The 20,189-nt window shown below is 49.8% G+C and overlaps 11 protein-coding genes across 11 annotated transcripts; 7 read left to right on the forward strand and 4 right to left on the reverse strand.

The window, feature by feature from the left end:
* Positions 1-366: 366 nt before the first annotated feature.
* Positions 367-1,853, forward strand: N7516_009495 (putative pyridine nucleotide-disulfide oxidoreductase AMID-like; the record flags this gene model as incomplete). Its single annotated transcript, XM_057222214.1, has 5 exons — positions 367-574; positions 634-975; positions 1,040-1,397; positions 1,453-1,760; positions 1,816-1,853. The coding sequence occupies 5 exons, from the start codon at positions 367-369 to the stop codon at positions 1,851-1,853; spliced, it is 1,254 nt and encodes a 417-aa protein (XP_057069435.1).
* A 456-nt stretch (positions 1,854-2,309) lies between these two features.
* Positions 2,310-3,061, forward strand: N7516_009496 (glutathione S-transferase family protein; the record flags this gene model as incomplete). The annotated part of the gene is made up of 2 exons (XM_057222215.1): positions 2,310-2,389; positions 2,450-3,061. Exons 1-2 carry the CDS (start codon positions 2,336-2,338, stop codon positions 3,059-3,061), a joined length of 666 nt encoding a protein of 221 aa, XP_057069436.1. The 5' UTR covers positions 2,310-2,335.
* Positions 3,062-3,309: 248 nt separating this feature from the next.
* Positions 3,310-5,637, reverse strand: N7516_009497 (GMC family oxidoreductase; the record flags this gene model as incomplete). The annotated part of the gene is made up of 2 exons (XM_057222216.1): positions 3,310-4,079; positions 4,146-5,637. The coding sequence occupies 2 exons, from the start codon at positions 5,635-5,637 to the stop codon at positions 3,310-3,312; spliced, it is 2,262 nt and encodes a 753-aa protein (XP_057069437.1).
* Positions 5,638-6,372: 735 nt separating this feature from the next.
* On the forward strand, positions 6,373-7,827 carry N7516_009498 (uncharacterized protein; the record flags this gene model as incomplete). Its single annotated transcript, XM_057222217.1, has 4 exons — positions 6,373-6,490; positions 6,550-6,675; positions 6,727-6,795; positions 6,845-7,827. 4 exons carry the CDS (start codon positions 6,373-6,375, stop codon positions 7,825-7,827), a joined length of 1,296 nt encoding a protein of 431 aa, XP_057069438.1.
* A 108-nt stretch (positions 7,828-7,935) lies between these two features.
* Positions 7,936-9,721, reverse strand: N7516_009499 (rRNA (cytosine-C5-)-methyltransferase RCM1; the record flags this gene model as incomplete). Its single annotated transcript, XM_057222218.1, has 2 exons — positions 7,936-9,459; positions 9,524-9,721. 2 exons carry the CDS (start codon positions 9,719-9,721, stop codon positions 7,936-7,938), a joined length of 1,722 nt encoding a protein of 573 aa, XP_057069439.1.
* Positions 9,722-10,103: 382 nt separating this feature from the next.
* On the forward strand, positions 10,104-10,775 carry N7516_009500 (GNAT family N-acetyltransferase; the record flags this gene model as incomplete). Its single annotated transcript, XM_057222219.1, has 1 exon — positions 10,104-10,775. One exon carries the CDS (start codon positions 10,104-10,106, stop codon positions 10,773-10,775), a length of 672 nt encoding a protein of 223 aa, XP_057069440.1.
* A 615-nt stretch (positions 10,776-11,390) lies between these two features.
* N7516_009501 (FYVE zinc finger domain-containing protein) lies at positions 11,391-12,440 on the reverse strand (the record flags this gene model as incomplete). The annotated part of the gene is made up of 2 exons (XM_057222220.1): positions 11,391-11,771; positions 12,018-12,440. 2 exons carry the CDS (start codon positions 12,438-12,440, stop codon positions 11,391-11,393), a joined length of 804 nt encoding a protein of 267 aa, XP_057069441.1.
* Positions 12,441-14,363: 1,923 nt separating this feature from the next.
* N7516_009502 (2-hydroxyacid dehydrogenase) lies at positions 14,364-15,407 on the forward strand (the record flags this gene model as incomplete). Its single annotated transcript, XM_057222221.1, has 1 exon — positions 14,364-15,407. One exon carries the CDS (start codon positions 14,364-14,366, stop codon positions 15,405-15,407), a length of 1,044 nt encoding a protein of 347 aa, XP_057069442.1.
* Positions 15,408-15,570: 163 nt separating this feature from the next.
* Positions 15,571-17,031, reverse strand: N7516_009503 (glycosyltransferase family 4 protein; the record flags this gene model as incomplete). Its single annotated transcript, XM_057222222.1, has 1 exon — positions 15,571-17,031. The coding sequence occupies one exon, from the start codon at positions 17,029-17,031 to the stop codon at positions 15,571-15,573; it is 1,461 nt and encodes a 486-aa protein (XP_057069443.1).
* Positions 17,032-18,041: 1,010 nt separating this feature from the next.
* On the forward strand, positions 18,042-18,970 carry N7516_009504 (glutathione S-transferase; the record flags this gene model as incomplete). Its single annotated transcript, XM_057222223.1, has 3 exons — positions 18,042-18,079; positions 18,129-18,514; positions 18,615-18,970. The coding sequence occupies 3 exons, from the start codon at positions 18,042-18,044 to the stop codon at positions 18,968-18,970; spliced, it is 780 nt and encodes a 259-aa protein (XP_057069444.1).
* A 423-nt stretch (positions 18,971-19,393) lies between these two features.
* On the forward strand, positions 19,394-19,918 carry N7516_009505 (uncharacterized protein; the record flags this gene model as incomplete). Its single annotated transcript, XM_057222224.1, has 4 exons — positions 19,394-19,412; positions 19,470-19,505; positions 19,672-19,787; positions 19,865-19,918. 4 exons carry the CDS (start codon positions 19,394-19,396, stop codon positions 19,916-19,918), a joined length of 225 nt encoding a protein of 74 aa, XP_057069445.1.
* Positions 19,919-20,189: the final 271 nt, after the last annotated feature.

Here is a 20,189-nt window from a genome sequence, read left to right on the forward strand (position 1 = left end):
CTTTGTATTGTCCCGGAAGACCCTCACCGGAGTCGATGTCAAGTCAATTACAACCGAGGGATGTTTCACTTTAGGCACCCAACGGATCTGATAATCCGAGCCAAGGACCATGGAAGGAGAAGCCAAGGAATCAACCATGGGTGCGTTATATCCGATGTCGGTTTCAATCTGATAAGATCCGGACCCGCATAATCCGATGATGCGACGATATGTTTTCTTTATTTTTGTTCGGCTACATATGTTGTAGCTCAGTTCCTTGGCTTTTTTTTTTCTCCTTTTCTTTTTCCCCTCATTCTCCTCTTCGCTTTCCTTTTGGTCTCTTTCTTCGGTTATTGCTCGTGTCACACCTCTCCTTCTCAACTCATCATGCCCTCCAACGACTTTGTCCGAACTATATCTCGCAGCTTCCGAGTACTTGTGATCGGTGGCTCTTATGGCGGTCTATCTGCTGCATTGGCCCTCATTGATTTGTCACAGGGTCGCCTCACCCGTTTCAACTACAATGCCGATGCTGAAGTTCCTACACATCGCATTCCGATACAGATAACTGTAGTTGATAAGCGAGATGGCTATTGTAAGCTCTCTAGAAGATCAACCATTCTTCCACCACAACACCTCCGCTCACATATATAGATCATCTGATCGGATCTCCCAAGGCCCTGGCCTCTGAAAAGTTCGCGTCCGAAGCATGGACTCGTTTCCAAGATATTCCCGGGCTCAAGTCTCCAGATCTCAGTTTTATCCAAGGAAGTGTCAGCTCGGTTGATTTCAACGCCAAAGAGGCCCATATTGTCGACACAGAGACCAAGAACAGCCGCACGGAGCCTTATGACTATTTGATTGCAGGTTCAGGGCTGCGTCGGTCATTCCCCACCGTCCCCCAATCCTTGAGGCGAGAGGAGTTCCTCAAGGAAGCTAGGGAACATATGACGGATGTGAAGCAAGCCCAGGATGGCATCGTTATTATCGGTGGAGGTATGTGTCATCTGTCACTCTCGGTGACTTTCACTCCCGGCTAATGTCTCCTTTTCGTGGATAGGCGCTGTAGGCGTGGAGATGGCTGCCGAGTTGAAGATCCTTTACCCAGAACAGAAGGTCACCCTGGTTCACTCTCGAAAGCGCTTGTTATCTTCGGAGCCGTTGCCGGATGACTTTGCCGAGCGTGTGGATTCTATATTGCGCGACACAGGAGTCGAGGTCATCCTGGGACAACGCGTTATCGAAACCACCCCGGTGGACACGAAGAATGGGACACGGGTCTGGAACCTCACGCTGAGTGATGGCCGACAACTCAAAACTGGTCATGTTCTAAAGGCCGTCTCTGAAACCGTTCCAACATCGACATATCTGCCAAAAGAGGCATTAAATGAGGAGGGGTACATCAAAGTGCACCGCTCGTAAGGCTGATTCCTGGACCAGTTTATTGACAGAACGTTTCTAATATCTGTGCAGACTCCAATTCTCCGGCGCCATTCCTAACCCAGAGCATCATTGGGCAGTAGGAGACCTCACTGCGTGGGAAGGTATCAAGCGCTGTGGCGGTGCAATGCATATGGGCCATTATGCGGCGCTTAATATCCATCAGCACATGATGGCAGAGTGCACTGGTGGAAAGCCAGACTATCAGACCTTGCAGCCATTCCCGGCTGTGATGGGTCTAGCTCTCGGCAAAACAGCCGTCAGTTATACGCCGGGCGAGGGCACACGTGAGGGGGAAGACCTGATGAAGACCTTGTTTGGTAAAGACATGGGACATACCAGTGCGTTTTTATCATCCGAGAATTGTGTGAATTGAAAAACTAACCCGAGTTGCAGTTTGCTGGAACTATATGCGTCTCGGTGAGGCGTGCTAGGCGTGCTAGGCGTGACCTAGTAGGTCTGCAATGTGTTGGGATTGATTGCGTTTTTATTTTGATCCGGTGTAATATTGGACTATTCTTTTTATTTTCCTTTTGGAAAATAACTAGACTCCACTGTTATGGGTTGGCGTTTGGTGTGAGTTAAGATTCTTAATATGAGTCGATCTATGAGACTTTGTATGACACTTTGTATTTGGCTCGAATTGAGAATGAAAAAAGAATAGGAAATAGAATAGGAAATAGAATAGGAATAAATAGGATATACATTTCATATCTCTATATCCCCTGAGGTAGGACTAAATTTATATCTTAGTCAACGTCCTCAGCTGCTTAGAAATCCGGGTAATCCGACCTCGGGAGTTCCACTTGATTCTGCCCCATTCCTTGGCTTTCATATAAAAGACAACCCCTCAATTTGACTATTTACTATGTAGATTGTATTTATACAACATACTCACACCTCATTCATATCCACAATGGCACCATTCGGCACTATCTACTCCTATCAGCCCAGTCCTCGGGTCATGAAGGTAAATAAACCATGGTCAATACCTCTAAACCCTAAGCTAATCTAATTCCCCCTCTACTAGGCCCAGGCTGCGGGCAACCTGAATGGCCTGGAGATAGCGGTTCCGGAATTTGCCCTGGGGAAGACCAATCGCACCCCGGACTTCCTATCCAAGTTCCCTTTGGGTAAGGTGCCCGCTTTTGAGGCTGCCAATGGAACAACCCTCTTCGAGTCGGATGCCATCACCCAATACATTGCCGAGAGCGGTCCGGCTGCCGAGCAGCTCATTGGAGCTACCCCCGCCGAGCGCGCCACTATCCGGCAGTGGATCTGCTATGCCCAGGGGGAGATTCTTGACCCTGTCACCCTGTTGGCGCTGTGGCGTCTCGGTTACCAAACCTACGATGAGAAAGTCGAGGTGGCCAATCTCGCGCGTCTGGAACGCTCGCTAGGATGCCTAGAGACTCACCTCAAGGACCGTACCTGGTTCGTAAGCAATGAAAAGCTCAGCTTGGCTGATATCACTGTTGCCTCTGCCCTGGTCTGGGGTTTCTCCATGGCCATCGACGCTGAAATGCGCCAGAAGTTCCCCTCTGTGGTCACCTGGTACGAGCGGATCCTCCAGGCCGAGGGCGTCAAGCAGGCCTTTGGTGAGAAGAACTTCATTGAGAAGCGTCAGGGTCCTCAGGCTTGAAGCTGAACGTGTTTCTTTTTTTTTAAAAAAAAAAAAAAGAAGATAAATTAGCAACGAAATAAAACGTCTTATTCCGCTTCGCGGAGCACCCGAATCATAGAAACCGAAAAGACCGCAGCATAGTGCTAGGGACATCATAACATATAAACAACCTTGAAAGTAGCTTTCAAGTGGTCCAACTAAAACAGTACATATTGGCAAAACTTGAAGAGATCTCCTACGGGCCATTCCTATCAAAGACATTCCCATTAAAGACGAGCCATCCTGCCCTCACCTCGTCCCGTCCCCATCGCACGCGCGAGGTTTCGGCTGGCCCAATCAGCGATTGCCATGTTGGTGACCATTGGGTTCACACCACTAGCGCTAGGGAAGACGGATGCATCCACAACATACAACCCGTCAGTGCCCCAGACTTGACAATCCGGGTCCACCACACCTAATTTAGGTGACTTGCTCATGCGACAGGTGCCCATCTGGTGTGCACTGGCAAATAAACAACGCTCCGGGTTCAAAGGGGACTTCCGACGGAGCTCGGCAATCCAACTCTGCAGGGCCGCGTCGTTGATACCTTCAGGGCCCTCGGGGTCTGAAGCCTCCGGTCGGATGAACGGGGGAATATCGCGGTAAACGGTATGGAACTCTCTTGCACCTGTGATATACGCAATCTTGGCGCTGGCAATGAGGGCCTCCACGATGTGTTTTCGGTCAAAGGCAGAGACCGCGTAAGAAACCCGGCAGCGTCCATCAACGGGATCCGGGTACACACGGCCAGAATCGCGGTCTTTGGTTAAGGTGATGAAGCTCGTACTGTGACGCATCTTGGTCGCCCATAGCTTGTACTCCAATGAGTCTCGCCAGGGGAACATGGGAAGGAACAGGGGAGGCATCATTGAGACAGACTCAATCTTCACACCATGTCCATCTCCATCAAGGTCCTCAAACTCGTTAACAACCGTTGTCAGTGCAGAACCCTCCCAGGGGCGGGTCTCCTCGTCAAAGACAGCACTAGCTCCCATAACTATATAAAAAGAGTAAGTGCCTACAACATGCGCTATGGGGGGTGGGAAGAGTGGAAAGTGCTTACCTGGGTGAAGGTAAAGGTTTCGGCCAATCTGGGGGTTCTTTAAACCACTACGCAGCAGCAGAAGAGGACTCTGCAATGTGCCAGCTGATACAATTACTTTCTTGGCCTTGATAATCACCTTACGCTCCACAGCCGTAATACCACCGAGGCCCAAGTATGAATCCCGCGATTTCCATGTTCCTTGCACGCCAGAAGCTACCTTTCTACCGTTGATCTGGGTGAATAGCACTTTTTCGACACAGAATCCTTCCATGAATCTCGCGCCAGCCTGAGCAGCGTCCACAAGGAAGGACTCCGTTGGACCTTTCTTTCCACCCGAGGCGCATCCAAAAGTGCAATACCCACAGTAGTGCTCGCCGTGGCCTGTATTTTGGGGCACAGTTTTGGCAGCATAGCCGAGTTTCCTTGCTCCTTCAAGAATCACCCTATTCTGGCGATTATGCTCAACGTGCTCTTCGTTAACACCCATGCGATCACAGACGCGGTCCAAACTTTTCTGGAAGTCAAGGGAGGTGAAGAAAGGTAAACCAGTATCCGCCCATTGCTGTCGGACATATCCCTGGGTCTGTAGAGATGCAGACCAGTTAATGGTACCACCACCGCCCCACGTTGAGCCCGCTAGGATTGCCATCGAGCCATCATCGCTAGAGACAGCACCCGCACTCTCAAACAGGCTGAGGAACCCCTCATTCGGGCCCATGGGGAACGTGTTGGATGCATAGGAATAGGACTTTTCCACAACCAGCACTCGATGGCCCGCTTCGGCTAGGTTCTTTGCAGTCACGCTGCCGCCGCAGCCACTCCCCACGATGACGACGTCGGTTTCAATCGTTTCCGGCTGGTCCCCAGGAGGGAACTGCAAAAACTCATACTGGAAACCGTCGGCAGGTCTGCCATGAACAGGAACACGTGGGAACCCCAGAACTGGGCCTATGGTTGGACTGCTGATAACCCAACATTTCTTAACTATGGCTGTGAGTCCTCGGTAGATGGCGCGGAGAGGGGGCAATCGAGAGGTATCCCATCCATGTAAAACCTTTTCCCGGAATTCCACCGGTTGGTCCTGGATCGGGGTGGTCGAGCCCGTCATAATCAACGAGCCCGTACGTGTGTTGAGCGCTGTCATTATGAGCCCAAACCCATTCCTTCCCTCATCATGCACATAGTCACCCATGAGTCGCTCCACTATGGCCCGGAATTGCGGGTTCGAAGAAACATTTTCTTGCAGATACTGGGTGGCAATGTTTACGGCATCGGGTCCAGAAATGATCTTTGACAAGCTCGACACGGCAGAATTCCACTCTGCATCTGAAACAACCCGGTCATTTGAAGATTTGGCAGTTGCCGCAGTGTGGATGGAGGGCACGATTGCATCGGCCAACGCATATAAGGTCTTCCACTGTAACTCCGAGAAGTAATTGGCTGAAGGCGCTGGCGGAAGAGGGACATCCCTCGGGGTATATGTGGACATGGACACCGCGTGGATTGACATGTTTGCCAGAACCAGAGCAAATTAAGAGATATGAGAGTAAGAAACGAGATGGTGGGGTAAAGAGAGAATCAGTCCACTTGGGCACGGGTGACGGATTATAATATGCTAGCTCGACAAGGCTCCACTGTGAGTCTGTGACAGGAGGTCAATAGTCAGAGTTTAAAGTGGTTCATCTTTCGTATGGACGATCATGGAGAGAGTATAAACTTCTCTATCATGGGACTGTGATGCGCGGCCCCTTTCACTCCCAAACCAAAGACAACCCATAATCTGGGGGTGAAGCCTCGGTTGAGTGGGGAAGTCGTTCAGCATGGCTTGATTCTTGCGCTGGTGGAGTCTTTGAATCTCCTGTCAACCAGTTAAGACCGTGCAAATCTTCATTGCCCAACAATTTCAAGGACTCGGCTCCCACCTAAATCCCCTAGAGAGGTAGATCCCCCTCTTTCTCCGAACTAAGGGCGCTCACGGGCTCATTTGCGGGGGAATTTGCCGAGTTCCAGCGCCATGTGAGAAAATCAGTTTTGCGCTGATGAGACTCGAGTTAACCTTGATCATAAGCAACTTCAAATCAATTCGATTTCGATTTCATGGTGTGATATGGTAGTTGTTGTGTGTATTGTGTATTGTGTTGTAGGTAGGTAGTGGGCAATTTGTGTTGTTGTGTTGTTGATGTTGTTGGTGAAGACAAAATGGTAACTTCTCCGCTTCCGGCACTTCGACACCTCTCATCACACAATGGATATGCGCACTATCAGTCGCTCTAGCAAATGTAATCTCCCTTCAGAGAAAGTCTTCTCTATCCAAGTTGGTTCTGAGATCTTTCGTCTCTCGGGTGCTTCAATTGGCTCCGACGGTAATTGCGCATATTCTTCCCCCGTTCAAACTTGAACCTGAACTGACCCTTTCCAACAGCTCCATCCTACTTTTCACGCTTCTTCGAGGATCAGTTGCTTCAGAGTCAAGATGCTGCCAATGTTAGGACCCTCTATATCGATCGCGATCCCACGACGTTCCACGAGATCGCTAGACATCTACAGGGTATGAGAGTCCATGGATAAACACAACGTGAAGGAGGCTGATTGCATCCAGGCTACTATGTCCGGCCCCAGGATGGCGCGCAATTCGTGAAGCTATTCGCAGATGCACAATTTTATACATGTGAGCATCCCTTTTCCAGGCACCCTGGAAGTAATTGCTGACCTAACAGTGCCCCGATTGATGTCCCAGCTGTTTGAGTCCGAATGCTTTATTCAAATCGGCGACCGACACTTCCAGATCCCTCGCGATATCTTCTCAGGTCCCGGTGATAGCCCCAATTTTTTTACCCTCGGATTCGCCGCCTTCTTTGCTAGCCCGACTGCAGTGTTCCCTGGCCTGGACCGCCAAAGTCTCTTGCGACCTCCGGCCATCGTCCCCCCAAGCGTTCCAAACCGATCTGCGGATGTCTTTGATGAGCTCCTGCATATGTTGCGCGGGTATCCGCTACACATTAGAAATGAGAATCATCGGGCTGCGCTCCTACGCGACTGTCGTTATTTCCACCTGCGCGGCTTGGAACAAAAGTTGATACCACATCAGATAACAACGAATCCCTTCACCCATCGGTTGGAAATCGTCATCCGGCTCGAGGATGTGCGGCCGTCTGGGATTCAGTTTGCCTTTGATACAGCTTCTGGGTCGCCTGCACTAGGTGGAATGGTCACATACACGCGCCCCTTTGCAGACGAGAACGCCGCCGATCTGGTGGTTGAGATCGGCGACGAAACTAGTCTAATCCATCGGGGGAGCATGCGCGCTGACTTCCTAGGCCTTTCAAAGCAGAGAATTACCAGTCTATTACAGACCGTAGGCAAAAAAATGAACCTGCCTGGTTCACATCCACCATTAGGCCAAGTTCCAATCAATGTCCGTGTCGACCGTGAAACTGATCTTACGGTGGATGGAGAACAAGACCCTCAACTTTTGACGATATCGAGAGCCCAGGCCGAAGCTGGCGCTGGTGGTGTGCCTCCTGCTAAACGCCCACGAGTCGATGATACGGACGATGGGCCCTGGGTTGTTCGGACAGGGCAATGGCGATTGCAAGTGCAGAGGGGACCTACTGAGGCATACGAGGTTGTCTTGGTTGCTGTCAAACTGGACATTTATACCAGTCCGCGGGTCCGAAACCGGTCACGGAAATTCCTTTAGTCGCCTGTGCGTCTATCCAAGTCTTAAATTGCATAATACACCATAAGACTTGGATGTATCCTCGGGAATTGTTGGAGGCCGTGCAAACTTGCATTAATATAATTTTGTCTAATCGGAGAATCCTCCCCATTCTTCATCGTCTTCATCTTTTCCATCTCCGTCATTCTCATCGCTCTCGCCGTGCTCATCCTGCTCATTATGTTCACATTCCTTCGCCGGAACGGCCGTGACAGCATGAACAGGGTCACGAATAAATCCAGCGACAAAAAATCCTCCAAGCCCTTCTGCGTCACCTTGCCAGGATCGAATGCACGCCTCTAGTGCCTCGTCACAGAGATCTACCGTGCCCGATGGCCCTGTCTCTCCCTCGGGTGGTCGCTCCTCTCGCACGCCTCGTTTGGACCATCGACGCAAGCCCTCAGGCTGCTCATCGCGGCGCAGGAGGCGCCAGCCCCGCTCTTTGGCAACCGGGGAATTCAGAATGCGAGCCACGACGCCCTCATTCTCAATCAGGTGAATAGAACAAGTACTATATGTCACATGGGTAGCATTCGAGAAACGCAGGGCGTGTTCCACGATCCGCGCTTGGATGCTTGATAGTTTGGTCAGTCGCTCCGGCTCGATCGCCCCATCAGCGATATCATTTTCATCTGTGGGTGCTGCCTGTGGGGTTCCCATGGTGGCTTTCGACTGTTCGCCATCTGCTTCATCGTCATTGTCTGGACGCTTCCTTTTCTTTCCATGTGACTTGGGCGCCTTGTATGCTGCCGCGATGGGAAGTGTGAACTGAGGGACATCGTCACGGCCGATGATTCCGCTACCAGAACAACTAGGATCCAACAACAAACCAGTAACATTCTCAAACCGTTCATCTTCTGGGTCAAGGGCGAGGAAATCCTGGCCTTGCAGCACAGTGACCGAGTCAGCCCCGGCTAGACCAACCATTTTCTGCAGCGTTCTGGAACGCATGGTAGATGCATCCATAGAAAAGATTCTCTGATTGCTATTTTTGTTGCCTTTTTGTTGTTTGGCTAGAAGCGAAGCCAAGTGCGTAGTCTTGTTCCCTGGCGCAGCACAGCCATCAACCAAGTCGCCCTCCCATGGGTCGCTAGGCCCACGGTCACCCAACAGGAGATACGCTGGGAAGCAGGACGCTTTGTCCTGGAGAATGATTTCTCCATTTTTGTACGCAGATGAGGCAGTGAAGTCTGCGCCGAAAGGCACCGCCACGAGATCTGGAATGTTCGGATCGATAAACAATCGAGGCTCTGGCTTTCGGCTTTCCAGTTCGTCTTCTGGGGCCAATTCTGCCAGGGTCTCTACTCGACGATAAGACTTGAACGTAGTGCTCAGCTGGTCTTCCAGGGTAGTGCGAATGTTATTTATCCGCACCCAGCGCGGGTAGACGAAATGGCTAGTTCCATCGGCCAATCGTTTCTCGCGCATAACAACAGCCTTGAATTGCTCGACGGAGGCGCACCCACGACGGACACGGGCCTTGGTGAACTCAGCCTTTAGCCTGGCCTTGTGACGCTCCACGGTCTGGCGGAGTGTGTGGGTAGCCGGCGCGGCAATGCCTTTCTTCGCGAGTAGATGATCATGAACGAGGAGGAGAGCAAGGAGGGGAGAAAGCTAAATGAAAATCACTTGGTCAGTCAGTAGGTATCTCCGGTGGTCTCTCCGGGGATCCTCTCACCTTACGCTCCAGGGCGAGAATGCCTGATTTGTCAATGACATCTGCTAGGACGGTGTCCCATTTAGCAGCCTCGGTGGTCAAGGCATAGATCTGCGCTGGAGATACGCGCAGGTTCCGAGCACTGTAAACCCGGGACTTGAACGAACCCCCTGAAGAGGGTGCGGTCAAGATAGCGACCGCATCAAAGTAGAGGGACATTGGGAGTATGGAATGTTGACCGGAGAATTTGAGGATTTTCGCGATCGAATTGATATTTTGACGTTGTTTGTTCTGTTTGCATTGGATTGTATGGGTTGAGCCATTGAGAGTGACTATGTTGTATATAGCGGTTCTATGGCTTATTATACTGACTCTTATATGTATGGCTTTGCTACTATGGGATTATAGAGTCTTCGTCTGTAATTATATCCGAATTAATGAGGTGTAGCGTTCAATGTTTTGTGGCTGATCTCAACGATAGTATATAAATATACAGATAGATCCGCTTTCTGCTATGACCTTCCACTCCTTCCACTCCTCAAATCCTCACCATCATTTCCATCGAAGACCTTTAGTGCTCAAAATCACATTCCCGACCAGTATGGCATCAAAACCAACGTTCAGCACTTCAATACAGCCGCCTCCAGGACCCAGCGCAAAGCTAGTACTTCCATTAGACACCAGTACCAAAACCAACCCCACTATCTTCAACGATGCAATGATAATCCGAAAGTCCGTCTTCATCGACGAGCAGCACTGCACCGCAGACTCCGAGATAGACAGCGACGATGCCCGCAGCTGGCACTGGGTACTTTACGATAACTCCACCGCGAGCTCCACGCCCGTGGGGGTGATCCGCCTGGTACCCCCACCACAGGTGCCACACGCCCATGTCACCGAACCGCCATCGGCAGTCGCACACAGAACGCCCGAGTACGACTGGACACATGAACCCTGTATCAAGCTGACTCGGGTGGCGATCATGCCGTCGTTCCGCGGTCTCGGACTTGGGCGACGACTAGTGGAGACCGCCTTGGGGTGGGCGGCTGTGCATGCGGCGGAGATAGACGAGGCGGCGGCGCAGATCGCTGCGAGGGGGGAGTCACCTGTTACTCCGATTTCATGGCGGGGGTTAGTCCTCGTGCATGCTCAGGTGGATGTGGAGAGGATATATGCTGGGCTTGGATTTGAGACCGATCAATCGATGGGTCGGTGGGACGAAGAAGGGATTGAGCATGTGGGTATGTTCCGACGGGTGGTTCTGGATAAATAAGGATCTACAGAGAGAGAGAAAATAGAATAGGGGGCAATCATAGTCTACGAGTAGAGAAAAAGCTCAAGGTTCAATATCAATGGATTCAACAAATCGAACTAGATATCAACTTGAGAGAATTGCAGATCTGCCACATTCCCTCATGGATCAGGGACCAATAAAGACGACCAGTAAAGAAGAAACATCAAACGAGATCGTCGCGCAATAAAAACCGACGGGGTATCCTGATCAACGCAAAGAACAAAAAAAAAAAGAAGGCAGAAACAGAAACAGAAATCAACCGGGCCAAGTAAGGACTGGTGAGTATCCTGATATCCACGAAAAGTAAAGAAGAAACAAAAAGCAAAAAAACGCAAAAACGCAAAGGAACCAGGTCGCTAAGGACCGATAAAAACCCTCTAAACATGCAAAGCCATAACATGACTGCGGAAAACAAAGAAACAAGGCCCAGGGCCCGGGGCCTGTCACAAACGCCAAAGCCATGGTCGCCAATAGAGAGAAAAACAGGTCACGCGTGAGCATGACTAAAGTGAGAATATTAAGATAGATCAAGTGAAACGCCGAGCTGCAGCAGTCCTGCTGGCCACAGTAACCAAAGGAAACAGGGCAATGCGTTTAGAAAGTGCTCCAGTTCCAGTCACGAGGAACGGAGGCAGCGACCTCGCCGGTCTGGCCCACAGTGGACTCGGGATCCTGTGCATTCATGTCCTCGGGAATAGACATGCCAATCTGCTGAGCATCGATGGTGTTCTGGATCTTGCTCAGACGGTCGGAGCGGTTCTCTTCCCAGCGTTGGTGGGCACTCCAGCACAGATCGCAGGCACGGGATGGGACACCATCGGGGTGGAAGCGAGCATCCTGATCGAGGGGAACGAGGTGAGGTGTGTGAGAGGCGCAGAAGACATGACCGCAGTGACGACAGTGGTGGCGACGTAGAAAGATACCGAATGAGGAGCGACAGGTTGGTGAATCACAGTTGGAAGAGGCAGAGTCAGCCTGGATTATAAAGTTAGCAATCGTTGTCCTTCAAAGTGACCAATGTGATCAGTGGATATATGGCTGGGATGCGACAGGGCTGAAGCGGTGGACTTGCAGCACGCCATTTCGGAGAAATGACGAGCTCACACGACATTTGCTTTAATAACTGCGCAATCCAAACCGAACCCAATCCCTATAAAGGGCCGAAGGAAGGAAAAGAGGGAAATAATTTTTTGGGTGGGGGGGTGTCTCGAGATAACTCACTTTCCAGTGTGTGCGGGTCGGAAGGCCGGTTACCACACCTAGGTGTTCATTCTTCAACCACTCATGCTGGGCGCTCTGGCTAATTCCGCTGGACTGGCTCTCCATGGTGGAGCGGCGGCTGATAGGTTCGGATGAATCCTCGTTCAAACTGTCAAGAGAGCCATGCACGCTGCGTGGTGGGGTAATAGGGGACGATTTCTGGGGTCGCGCAGTGGGTCGAAGAGCTGCAGGGACATAGAGGGGACCCTTGAGAGGACGTAGCTGGCGCGACTGCAGAGGCAGTTGGTGCAGTGAAGCGGTCGTCATGCGAGGGGAGGTGGGGGAATTATTGGAGGGAGTGTTGGTGGCGGAGTTGGTTGGAGAAGGCTGACCATAAACCGAAATCTGGTTGGTAGTCGTGTTGGTCATAACATGAGTGGCCATGATGGATAAGAATGGTTAGAGATAGAAGATGAGAAGAAGGGAGAGTAGGGAGAGTAGGGAGATGTTATGACGGGGGATTGGAAAATTAAAATAATAAAAGGTGGCGGAAAGGTCGAGAGTTTAAAGTGATCTCAAGCTCAGCGGCAAAAAAAGAGAGTATCCAGAGACCGAGGGGCAAAAAGGAGGAGGGTATAATCGAAGTCCTCTCCCGTACCACACACACACAGCCGTTCAGCCGGGGAAAGAGGCAAGAATAAAAAGGTTGACTGTCAGTGGTCAACAGCCAGTGGAGACAGGAACGTTGGAGCTAAGATTTGTACTTTTGTACGCAAAAAGTGGATTTGAAGTGGATATGTTTGGAGATGAGAACGGGTGAACAGTGTTGAGAAGAGGAAAAAGAAGCCTATGTAGGAAGATGGGAGACATTTAATATAAAAAGAAGAGGAGGTGAAGGAGATGAGATAGTACATACACTACAACATACATAATTAGTTAATTAGTTAATTAGTACTACTCTATGAGTGTTACCTTCTTGGGGTATTGTATATTTTGTATGGAGTATGTAATATGGAGTAATAGAGTACAAACTTGTCTGCCTTCTACTTTTGGGTACTTGGAGGCGGGTACTACATATGCGCAGGGACCATGTAGTGCCAAGTAGTCTCAAGTAACCGGTGTGTCTTTTCCGTACATCGAGTACATCGTTCTTGTACAACGTACTTTTTTTTGGTTTTCTAAGGAGGGGGTTCTTTTTTTCGTACATTCAAATCAACTTCCCCGATATGAAATCATAATCTGGACTAAGAGATCTGAAATATTTCGACTTTCTTTTGACCGCTATTTTGTGATTACCCATTCCCATCAGTTTCCATGCCCCAGTGACAGGTTTCCTTTTGCGGTCCTTTTGCGGTCCCCCTCCACTTAAATCCGCAATGGGTCAAACCTTTGGAAAGGTATTCCGATCTACATTGTAACCATATTTATATTGTATTTAAGACTCTACAATTCTTATTTATATACTCTGTACGGGCACTACAACATATAGAATAATAGATGTAAATAATAAACCTAATAACTCAACATGCCCAGCAATATGCAGTTCATTTATCTCAGACACACTTGGGAGGAAAAGAAAAGGAAAAAAAAGGAAAAATGTCGCTTCTTCCTCGGCAATCCTTAGGTTCACTAGCGTGTAGTTAATGACCAATTAGATAGCTCGTGGCGTCTCTTCTTATCATCAAGCGATGATTGGTCTATTTTGATCTCCCTCATCCTATTGGCTTTCCAAGGTTACCCTCCATCGGTGACCGGAGCCCCGCGGAAGTCTGAGCCTGGTTGTATCCAATCAAATCATAGGGAATGAAAATAAAATAATAAAAAGAATAAGATTATCTGGTCTGCATGGCCGAAAAAAGTAATCATCCAGAAGACCTCGGGAAGTTGTGGGCATTTTTGGATTTGACTTACCGAGGTCAATGGTCTTATTATACCTACTCAGGTAGGTATTTTACTCCGTAGATCTTCAAGATTCAATCTGAAGAAAATAAGAAAATAAGAATAGACAATAGAAAATAGGAAGAGAAGTTGAAGTTACCATTAGAACTGCATTCTAATTTTGTCTACTCCTACTCCTGGTTGATGCATACACTCCCTAATTAAGTAGGAGGTAGCCATAACTATTCCAATGTTGTATAGGTCCAATCCCGTGAAAAAGACCAATATAGGCTATCTACATACTCCGTACATAGAGTCGGCACTGGAATGCGGGAGGTTGCATAGGAAATCTGGGGAAGCTACCCAAGTCTACTAACCAAAATGGCCGCTTGCAGGCGTCATACGAAAACACCCATGTCGTCATGACTTTGCAATTATAGTTCAATATCCAAACTACCCCCAGATCATAACACATACGATTGCGCAATCATGAAATTGGCGGTATTTAGCGCCAAATCCTACGACCGTACCTATCTAGACCAGGTACGCGAGCAGCACTTTCCCCAGCTGTGCACCATTGAATACCATGCCTTCGCGCTGTCTGAGGAGACCGTGCCACTAGCCCAAGGTTGCGATGCGGTGTGCGTCTTTGTCAACGACACCCTAGACGAACGCGTACTGAGAGCTCTCCACGCCTACGGGATCCGTGCCATCCTGCTCCGCTGCGCCGGGTTTAACCATGTCCATCTCGCAACTGCCGAAGAGCTAGGCCTCTTTGTGGCGAATGTCCCGGCATACTCCCCCGAAGCCGTGGCGGAGTTCGCAGTGGCCCTGATCCAAACCTTGAATCGTAAGACTCACCGCGCATACAATCGGGTGCGCGAGGGCAACTTCAACATCGAAGGTCTCCTCGGAAATACTCTGCATGGTAAGACCGTTGGGATCGTCGGCGTGGGGCGCATCGGGCTTGCAGCCGCGCGCATCTTCCACGGCTTCGGGTGCCGACTACTCGCGCACGACCCCTTTGCCGGCGAAGAGTTCCGCCAGTACGGGACGCTAGTTGATCTCGACACCCTGCTGAAGGAGAGCCACATCGTTAGTCTGCATTGTCCCCTCACGGAGAACACGAAGCATCTCATCAATGAAGAGACATTGGCGCGCATTAGACCAGGGTCTCTACTGGTCAATACCTCGCGCGGTGGACTCATCGATACCACGGCGGTCATTCAGGCACTCAAGACGAAGCAGCTGGGCGGGTTGGCATTGGATGTCTACGAAGCAGAAGGCGAGCTTTTCTACAACGATCACTCCGGGGAGATCATCGACGACGACGTGCTGATGCGCCTGATGACCTTCCACAATGTCTTGATTTGTGGTCACCAGGGGTTCTTCACGCGCGAGGCCCTCACAGAGATCGCCGAGGTCACACTCGGCAATCTGTCTGATTTGGTCTCGGCCCGCTCGTGCAAGAACTCCTTGGTTACGGAGGGACATGTGTTAGTTCCCGTTGACACGGAGCCGGTCAGGCTCTAAAGGAAGGCCATGAAGTATATCTGGATATGAAGCACCCATCTATGGACGCATTGATAATCGAGCAATCTACGAAATCGAACACTTGCAACCTATATATCATTCATCATCAATATTAAGTATGTAGGTATGCGCGCTCGAGTATAGCCGTGCACCAATATACATTTCAACTGCGCAATGGACGAGTCCCTTGGAATTGACCCTGAACAGCTCGCCTGGCTCGCGGAAGGAAACAGTTTCCATGAACGATCAGTGGGACCACAGAGATCAACCACATAAAACAAACAATCCCCACAGCAAGCATTAGACGGAGCTGCTCGAAGACCCGTCCAATCGTCCCAGGTCGGATAACTTGCCGAGCACCCTGAGATTCCTGGTCAGTACATGGCAATGCCTCGGCCATTTGCCACGCTGCCCGACAGTTGATCTTCTCCCAGGTGGTATCATCCGCGTATTGACGGGCTGCTGCCGCCAGTTTGGCTCGGCGTATTGGGTCGAGAGAAACCTCCTTGACCAAACGAACAAAACATTCTAAATCCCGTGGCGGAACCAGATAACTAGTTTGTCCATGACGGATAATATCAGAGGGCCCGCCCTGATCTCGCGCGATGACGGGGACACTACTGGCCATAGCCTCAAGAACCACCAACCCAAAAGTTTCCGTGATAGAGCAATGAAGGAATATATCAGCTGAGGCATACGCACGAGACAATGCAGACCCGGTGAGAACTCCAGTGAAAACGACGTGGTTTCGAACCCCGTCAAACAGGCGCTGGACTTTATCCTCAACAGTTCGATTGCCATTTCCACCGACAATCAGCAGCTTGAAGGGCAGCTTGTCTGCGGCTAGCCGTTGCGCGACCTGTGCGAGAAACTCGAATCCTTTCTCCGGGGCGATGCGGCAAACACATATCAAGATGATTTCTCCATGGGGTGCAATGTGACGGCGGTATGACTCGTCGCGCTGTGTCGGTGAGAAGAGAATCGTGTCAACGCCGCGACCCAGCTGCACAAGTCGATCAACCGGCACACATGCATGCTCCAAATAAGTGCGAATCGCCGAGCACGGATAGAATATTGTGTGTATGGCGCGGGTGCGGAAGAGAAACCCCTGAACCGTTGCGAGGAGCCATACGCCGAATCTATCCAACGGTGCAGGCAACATGATTTCTGCATAGGCGGACAGGTCAGTCTGAAAGTTGAGGAGGACCGGCGGAGGACAGCGCAGTTGGCGGATTTGCAGCAGCATTTGGAAACCAAGTGAGGCCGGGCTGGCGAGGTAGATGATGTCTGGCTGGAAAGAGTGATTGAAGAGGTTATCCAGATGGAACGGATAGACGACTGTGAGGTCTGGATTATAGGGCAACACACATCCTGGAAGACGGTGCTCCCAAGTCTTCTGCTCGGAAGATTGACCTTTGAAGGTAGGCGCGACGAGAATGAGGTTCACGCCGTTATCGCGCAGATACTCGACCAGACTGCGTGTCGTCCGACTAACTCCGTTCACCGGGCCCCATGATTCTGTAGCGAGGAGGATCTTCTTGCCACGCAGGGTACTAGGGAAGTCGAGATGGAAACCCTCGCCCTTCGTGCCCTCCGAAGAGAGGAGCGGCGTATATTCGGCCATTGTGAGACATGAATACAATTTTCTAATATTCAGGGAATACAAAGATGTTTTTGAAGCCAACAGTTGAAAGTCATGAACGGTGAATAACCCCTTTACATATCCAAGTGCATACACCCGGGGGGTCTGATCTATACGCTGATCTATGCACGTGCCCTAACCGCCCGCTGAGGATCGTTGTTTGGTGGCCAGTCGCAGTTCGCGATGCGCCGCGTGTACCAGCTGGACCTTCTGGTGCGAACAATTTGAATTTGGGGATTGGAGAATGTGAGAGACAGGTGATTATTGAAGGTCATGAGCCCATCGAAATGAAGATAAAACTTCATACTTTTAACTAACTATACTCTTGATACAACTCTGGAAGAGAGGCCTTGTAAAAGCTTTATAAGTTTGAATAATTATATCTCCATAGTTTAGACTCCTTCAAGGCCTACAATTTAAGCTTGATATATATTTTTGACCACGGATAATTCTGAGGACTCTTCTCATGTAGCTCGGATTGCAAACTAGCCTTGCGCTTCTCCAAATGGAGTTTACGCCTTCCTGTCATCCGATGGAATGTACGCGACTATGAGAGATGTGAAGCCTCGGGTGATTCACGTCCTTCTCACATCATTTATTTATCTGACGATGTGAATAGTTAGCTTATAGTATATGTTGTATGTATAACCGGTGAAACCTCGGTAGTGCGGGGAAGATCATCACGGACATACATACAACATAGTAGTCGCTACACCAATTAATATGGTTTCACACGATATAATCATTGTAGAATGATCTGATTTGCCTTGGTAATAGGGTAATAGTTAGGGCTAGAGACTTATTCAGGAACTGAAGATCTGCAGACCTCGGGGCTTTATCCCTTCTGGGGAGATCAACTTGGGAAGCCTCGGGCCATCTTGACATCATCCACGTGCTGGTACTTAAATAAGTCTTGTTTCCCTCCTCTCCTCTTTGATTGACTTAGAAGTTTTCCCATTTTCATATCTATAAGATTATAAACATCATACAACATGGCTAACAATCAAGGTTGCAAGATTACTCTCTATTGGTACGCTCCCCTCACAGTCTCTTCAGAATCATATTAACTCACATTCCAGGCTTGAGCAATCTAGAAGTCACCGAATCCTTTGGCTTTTGGAAGAACTGCAGTTGGAATATGAGCTCAAGATCTTCAAGCGTCGCGCTGACAAGCTCGCCCCTGCTGAGTTGAAGGAGATCCACCCGCTGGGCAAGTCTCCGGTGATCACCATCCAGGCACCCGGCACCGACAAACCACTAGTATTAGCGGAGTCTGGTGCAATTGTGGAATATCTCTGTGACCACTTTAGTAGCGCGCGACCGACGCTAGTACCACAACGGTACACGCCCGGCAACGAGGGCAAAGTGGGCGGAGAGACCGAGGAATGGATGCGCTATCGCTACTTCATGCATTACGTGGAGGGTAGTCTGATGCCTTTCTTGGTGATGACACTCGTCAACGACTGTAAGTCACTTTCCGTTTAGAGCGTCCACCCGTAAATTCTCGCATGGCGTGGATAACATAACCCAACCTTGAGGAGCACAACCGTTGACATCCCCCACAGCCATTCGGAACGCCCCTCCATTCTTTGTTCGGCCCATTACCAATATTGTTGCCTCACAGGTTGAGAATCAGTTCTTGACCCGAAACGTTGAGGGTAACCTCTCCTTCCTTGAGGAGCAGCTCCGTACATCTCCCGAGGGTGGCGAGTTCATTTGCGGCAAGGAGCTGACGGCTGCCGATATTCTGCTGAGTTTCCCAGTCATTGCTGTTACCATGCGATCGCTGAAGGAGGAGAAGAACAAGGGTAAATACCCTCTTCTTGTCGACTATGCTAAACGCCTCGAGAGAAATGAGGGGTACCAGCGTGCTGTGAAGAAGATTGAGGAGATTGAGGGAAAGTTCTCAGCTTCTATGTAATACAGATGTCATGGGAAATGGGAAATGGCGCAATGGACTTTTGTAAATTATTCATCTTGAGGTCTCATTTATACACTTGTTGTGTCAGTGCTGAGGTATGGAGGACATTTGGTTGGCGGATGATCTCGGATATGCTTGCACACTTTTGTAACCACAGATATCGACAATGAGAATATTCAACAAGTACGAAAAGAGTGAATGAAGATAGCAATACAATAATATATGCAAATTTTTATCTTTGAAAGGTACAACTGTAGCTCATCATAGTAACTATCGTTAAAGAGTGACCTCGGGAGAACCCAAGGGCACAATTCTGATTACGTCATTCAGCTGATTCATCATCATGTGACCTTCAACTTCAATCCCGGCGACGCTTGCAAGCGTTGTCTATTCTGTGTCCACGCTTCAACGCTTTCCGCAACAATGGCTGGTCCTAGCAAGTGTGAGTTTTGAGAGTTCCATGAGTGTAATGCCATGGATTGCTAACCCATTGTCCCAGCTCTGATCCTTGACCCGGCCCTCCAGAAATACTATGGTACATGCTCCCCAACCCCATCTCCCAAGATCCAGGATTCCGGATGAACCTCGTGCATTACGCTAGCCCAAGCGTACATACAAGCTATTTAGAGCAACTCTCTCGAATTCAGCACCCTGCGACACGACATATACTCTCGATTGCAGATTGACTAACGGACCCACAGAGCTCAATGCCAACCGTTACAAGTACTGGCGCTGGACCCCGCGCCATGCCATGCTCTCGTTCGTCTACATGGGTCTGATTCCCGGTGTCCTGGGCTACTTTGCCTACAAGTACGAGGTATGGAATGACACACTGTGGCTGGATTGCGATTGTGGTCCCAATCCCGCGGAGAATTACGCGCTAACAATATGTAGGGCAAGTTCGAGTTCCGTGGAAAGCGCAAGGGAGATACCATCTCCGAGTGGTAGACGTTTAGCATTGAATGCCATAATTCAATTCCTGTTTTGTTATCAACTCCGTACCGAGCAGCGACTGTGACATGACGCGACATGGAGAATTACACTGAGAGGTTGGGGATACTCATGTGTTGAGGGGATCTTGCCCGACTCTTTTCTTTTGTGCCGGTGCCCGTTGCGTGGGCCGTGTACTTTATTACAAGCATATACCGCATGGATTTCTTTATTTTGTTGACTTCGTTCACGATCGTGAAACTTGGGGTTTACTTCCAAGGCCAAACAT

The sequence above is a fragment of the Penicillium verrucosum genome (assembly GCF_028828655.1).
Source record: "Penicillium verrucosum strain IBT 35672 chromosome Unknown utg000004l_segment0_segment0, whole genome shotgun sequence".
Classification (NCBI taxonomy): domain Eukaryota; kingdom Fungi; phylum Ascomycota; class Eurotiomycetes; order Eurotiales; family Aspergillaceae; genus Penicillium; species Penicillium verrucosum.